Raw genomic sequence first — 5,233 nt, 5'->3', positions numbered from 1 at the left:
CCCCCCCCCCCCCCCCCTCCATTTAAAACACAAATTTCAGAATAAATTTGCCAAAATTCAAGGATGAAGATATAACCAAGAGTTTAACACCCACTTAGGATGTTATCAGTCCAATAAACGGACGTTATTAGTGGTTATCAGCCCTTAGAATGGCTTCAGACTGTCAGCTGGTTAGTATGAGGCAGAAAGCCACCAAGGTTAATTTTAGAGAAAATGACCTGGGCTAGGTTAAAGTAGACCGGAGTCCGGCAGATTGTTGCCTTCCAACGTATTAGTAGGTATAGGTACACAGTCTGAAGCCATTCTATGGGACTGATAACCACTCATAATGTCAGTTTAATGGACTGATAACATCCAAAGCGGCTGAGTTTAAATTAAACTATGAGTTAACCCAAAGTAAAACATGCAAACTGGCTATAGAGAAGACACATTTTATGAGCGACAGTTTATTTTTGGTGCCTCTCAGTTTAGAGCAGGTCTATTTATCAGATGGTTTGTGGGCTGGATACGGTCCTTAKAAAAACCTTTGACCCCACAAAGTTGCCAAAGTCCCAAACTGATTTGTCTGATTAAAATGCTGAAAAATGCTTCTTTCATACCTTGTGTGTCACAATAAGCTAGGAGTCTGCCTCGGTGACATAATCTTTTAACCCATGACGAAGAAGAGGGGAGGGGTAAATACCTGCAAGTTGTTTGATTGACCTGAAAACATCAGTAAAGCTGCAGCATAAACAGAAAACAACAGCAAGAGTGGCATCAGCTTAGCCCAAAAAGATGGGTAATAGATTTAAAAAATGTGACAATTTCAAAGCAAATTGATTGAAAGGATTGTTTGTTCTCTTTGCCAACAGCAACCAATTGGTAATTAAATCATGCTGTGACTGAAGAATACAGCGTAATAATGCAATAAAAGTCCAATCATGCCMCATTTTGAAGCACATTTTTCAAATGTGCACAGGTAAAGTATGGAGCTGCTCACTTTATTTCACAAAATCAAGGATAACATCATTCTGAGCAGCTTGGGCATTAAACAAATACACCTTTATTGTGAGATTGAACTGCTTTTATTGAAGTTGTGGTTGATGACAGAGTTTGATAAAAGACCCTCAGTCCTTTTAAATGTGGCCCCGCAGCTCTTTACACAATGCTGTCAGAAGGAAACAGATCCCCAAGTTTAACAAATGTTTGAATGAAACCTCACAGAATTCGGTGACATTAGGTGCAGATGGAGCATTTTTGCTCGAGGCTTTCTTTACTTCCCTTGTTTGTTTCCAGTCTGGGTAACTGAGCCCATCTTTAGCATGTTTTAAAGCCACAGCTCCCAGACACAAGCAGGAATCTTACTCTCTAATTCTTTGTCAACGTTTCCCAAAGTTCACAAATAAAGCTTGCGATGTTGTTGCAGCGCGTCCATTTTAAATGTTTCACTCTCTCCAAACAGTTCATGTCTCGCCTCAGTCTTTGGCAATGATAACTGTTTCAATGATTCTCAGGAATATTCTCACAAACTTGGATTCATTCTCCTTCAGGAGTTTATTCTTTTCTCTTGGTTAAAAAACTCAACCTCAGTCAGTGCAGAGATTCTCAGGTTTATAGTTTCCGATATTAATTAATTTACTTCAGTATTATACTGTTTGTCTTAAATCACAACAGTGTTTTTTCTTGTTTCTTTTTGCAAAAATAAGCAACATGTTTCCTGTCCTGCAGCTCATCCTGGACAAAAACTGTAAATCACAAAAAATAATGGTGCACCATGCACAACTGAATATAAAATAGTAAATACTCTAATGACATCTAGGCTACTGATTATTTCCTTCCTGACTCACACAGCATGACATTTTGGGGGAAAAAAGATGCTTCTCATGATGTCAAATTGATTTGATGCCCTTTGGCAGATTCCCAGCATCTTTTAGTCAGGAATGGTTTCTGTTAAGCTTATAAACATCTGACTTCTTTCATTTTGAAATGATGAAGGCTGTTTGCTCTCCTGCACCTGCAGAAAGTTCAGCTCGTCCATCAGATTGTTGGTTTTAATGCACAAGAATGTTTGCAAATATGATTTTGTTTTCACTGATTTACACCAGCAGTTAGACCAGGGGTGTCCAATCCTGGTCCTCGAGGGCCACTGTCCTGCAGGTTTGATTTGTGTCCCTGCTCCAACACACCTGAGGGATTATCAGGCTTCTGCAGAACTTGAAGAGGTGACACTGAATCAGGTGTGTTGGAGCAGAGAAGAGTGATAGTGGCCCTTGAGGACCAGGATTACCCAGCCTGGGTTAGACTTTATGCTGACAGACTGAATTTTGCATTCTTTTATTTATTATTTTGTCTAAAATTACAAAAATGTGTCCTTGTTAGGATTTAAATGTTGAATCTTGAAAGTCTTAAAAAACTGTAAGAAAATTTCTAAAACTGCTTGAAACAACCCTAACTCGTCTTTTCAAGTTTTCAGGAAACAGAAAAAAGTTCAGTCTTTGGTCCTTTTGTGGTGTTTTGTGAAAAACCTCGAAGAAAATAAAACGTTTGGCGATCAAATGAGGAAAGTGGCGATCAGGTTTTTTTCATGAACTGAAAGATGAGGAAAAAATAATTGAGAGTCAGCTCTGATAAATGTTCGTGTCTGAGGAAGTTAGGCGAAATAAGAGCTTAATTCTAACCAAAGTGATGAGCTATAAAATGTGGGAAGTCCTGGTCCTTGAGGGCCGCGCTCCTGCATGTTTTCKTTGTTTCCCTGCTCCAACACACCTGATTCTGTGACTGAAATATCTTTTAAAGTTTGCCGAAGCTTGGTAATCATTGAAATCATTTAAACCATGTGTGTGGGAGCAGAGAAACTTCTAAAACCTGCAGGAGAGCCGCCCTCGAGGACCTGACTAGTTTGAGCAGAGCGGAGACCGAAATGGAACGCTGCCGTATTCAAACTAATCTGACGAGTTTTGTTGTGCTCAGACTGACTCTGTTTTARAAACCTTTTATTAGTTTATTCCATTTATTCCGACAGAAATATTATCATATTCCTGCAGAAAGGGTTCCGGATTGCACAGGAAGTGCTACAGCTTGCTGCTGCTGCTTCTTGCACTAAAACAAACCATTGAATTTGATGTAAATACTCGTGTAATTTGAAATAAATAAAGGACATTTGTAATAATAGCTATAAAAAGTTTGGGACTAGAGCTATTTATAATCCATTTTGGTCCTGGCCTCGCTCAGACTAGCTTTTAGTTTGTTYGTTTGGTCAGAAATATTCTTTGCTTTTCTAAACTGAAGTCAGTCAAAGAGCTTGTTGGTGTTTTAGCAGAGGTCTGACAGAAGATGAGTTTATATTCAGCAAACAAAGACTGAGTTGATGRTTTCCTCCCATCAGTCCTGCAGACACACAGAGGACAGATCAGCGTCTGCTCTGATGTGTGTAAAAACTGTCAGAGCCATAAATATTCCATGATATTGTTCCCTGTCAGCTGCAGTTGTGATCAGGAGCATTTCGTCAGGTTTCCTGTTGATGCTGCAGAGGATCTGTACGTTTGTGCCAGCGTTGCAGTTTTCCGCTGCGCTCGTCTCGTCTCATACGCTGTGTTCTTGTCTGTGAGGTGTGGGGCAGCGAGCGAGCGAGCGGTGTTTAATAGTCCGGGAGTTCTTGGTGATGGCGGGGTGTTTCTGCTCTCAGCAGTGTCACCTGCTCCATGTGCTCGCAGCAGCGGGKGTGCAGGTTGACTGTCTGGTTCTGCTGCAGACGTTCGGCCCTCTGCTCCCCTCCAGGTGACAGTGGGACACCGTTTGCTGCCCCCGTATGAGGTCGGCGAGGTCGCGCTACCTGCTGTGACCCGAGTTCATTCCCACACACAGGTCARGGGCTGACACGTGCGTGCAGTTCGCTCGCAGGTCTGCTCACCACCGATTCCCTTCTGGATGATGCAACGCGCTGAAATTGAGTCATCCACAACTAAAGCACCTGCTTCATCACAGGCTCCACCTTTCAGGGAAAATCTGCTCAATGCTGTATGAAATGCTTCCAGCGTGTTTCCAACACTACAGCTCTTCTTAAAAGAGGGTTATTTGTTATTCAKGAGTYCTGTTAGAGCAGTTTTTTGGGGGGAAAAAGGCAGTTTTTATATTCGAAGATGTTTTCCTGTTTGTGCAGCAGCGTGCACACGTGACCAGCTCTGCTCCAAATGTGCTTTGTTGTTCTGTTGACAGGAAGTGATGTTTATGGGCAACGGAGAGCAGTACATCTGGAAACCTCCAGAGGACGATGACATGCTTATGCTCCAAAATAAAGCTCTGGTCCCCCTGGGTGCTCACACAGTGGAGAACATCCAGCCGTCTGCTGCGGCGGTGAGTGAAGACACATGTCGAACTGTTTATTTTTATTATCCAACATTCCTCCTAATACGGACGAAATAAAAAGGTTTACAAAAAAGTCATCCTTGACTGAGCTCTTCAACAAAGTTTTAAAAGTGATTCAAGCTTTAAAAATATCCAGAAATCCAAACCTAAAGATTTCTCAAATATTATGTTTCTTTGTACTAACTGTGGTGAAGATGTGTAGTTTCCTACTGAGTTTATAATTTCTTTTTGAAATACATCAGGCCTGTTCAAAGTTTCATGCTTCAGGTGTAAAATATCTCATAAGATTTAAACTGTTCCTGTCTGATTTGTAATCACAGTTATGGTCTTTGTTCTTTGAGGTCCAACACCTGCAGCCCAACCTTTTTGCCTCGACCCAGTGGCGGAGCTAGACTATAATTTAGGGGTGGCCCAGAAAATGTTCTGTTTCCTACGTGGCAGTTTGCTTATTATTTATTTATTCTCTCATTTTAAGATATATATTTTTTTATCATGACCCCCGCACACGAAGCGTAAGCGGGAGTCATATTGTTTTCGTACTGTTTATTTATTTTTATTTTTCTCTGATTTTTGGTCAATTGCAGCACAAAAACAGCTGCACCGATCAACATGAAATTTGGCAGGACTGTAGATGAGTCTGACCTACACTGCACCAGCCAACGGTTTTACAATAGACCCCATATTTGAGGAGGGGGCTCCHTRCAWAGWSGGGGTGTCTGGACATGCAAAAATGCTTATAACTCAGAAACTGTTCAACATAGATGCTTCAGATTTCTTTTGTTGTTTAGCTCTGATGAAGCTCTATCCATCAGGCCCACCAATCAGTGCCCCCCACCCCCCCAATTTGTCTGAAAAAGGGGTATCTGGACATACAAAAATGGTTATAGCT

General features: G+C 41.4%; 1 protein-coding gene across 4 annotated transcripts in view; it reads left to right on the top strand.

Moving 5' to 3' along the window:
• The window catches only part of si:dkey-70p6.1 (uncharacterized), an 18,973-nt gene that overhangs the window by 8,875 nt on the left and 4,865 nt on the right, over positions 1–5,233 (top strand). For all 4 annotated transcript variants that reach the window (XM_014033366.1, XM_014033364.1, XM_014033363.1 and 1 more), the window contains exon 5: positions 4,195–4,332. In XM_014033366.1, coding sequence (XP_013888820.1) covers positions 4,195–4,332 — 138 coding nt within the window. The remainder of the gene's footprint in view (positions 1–4,194; positions 4,333–5,233) is intronic.

The sequence above is a fragment of the Austrofundulus limnaeus genome, unplaced genomic scaffold, assembly GCF_001266775.1.
Source record: "Austrofundulus limnaeus strain Quisiro unplaced genomic scaffold, Austrofundulus_limnaeus-1.0 Scaffold1712, whole genome shotgun sequence".
Lineage (NCBI taxonomy): Eukaryota > Metazoa > Chordata > Actinopteri > Cyprinodontiformes > Rivulidae > Austrofundulus > Austrofundulus limnaeus.
Note: the sequence above shows the minus strand (reverse complement) of the source record. Positions and strands in the feature narration are given on the sequence as shown.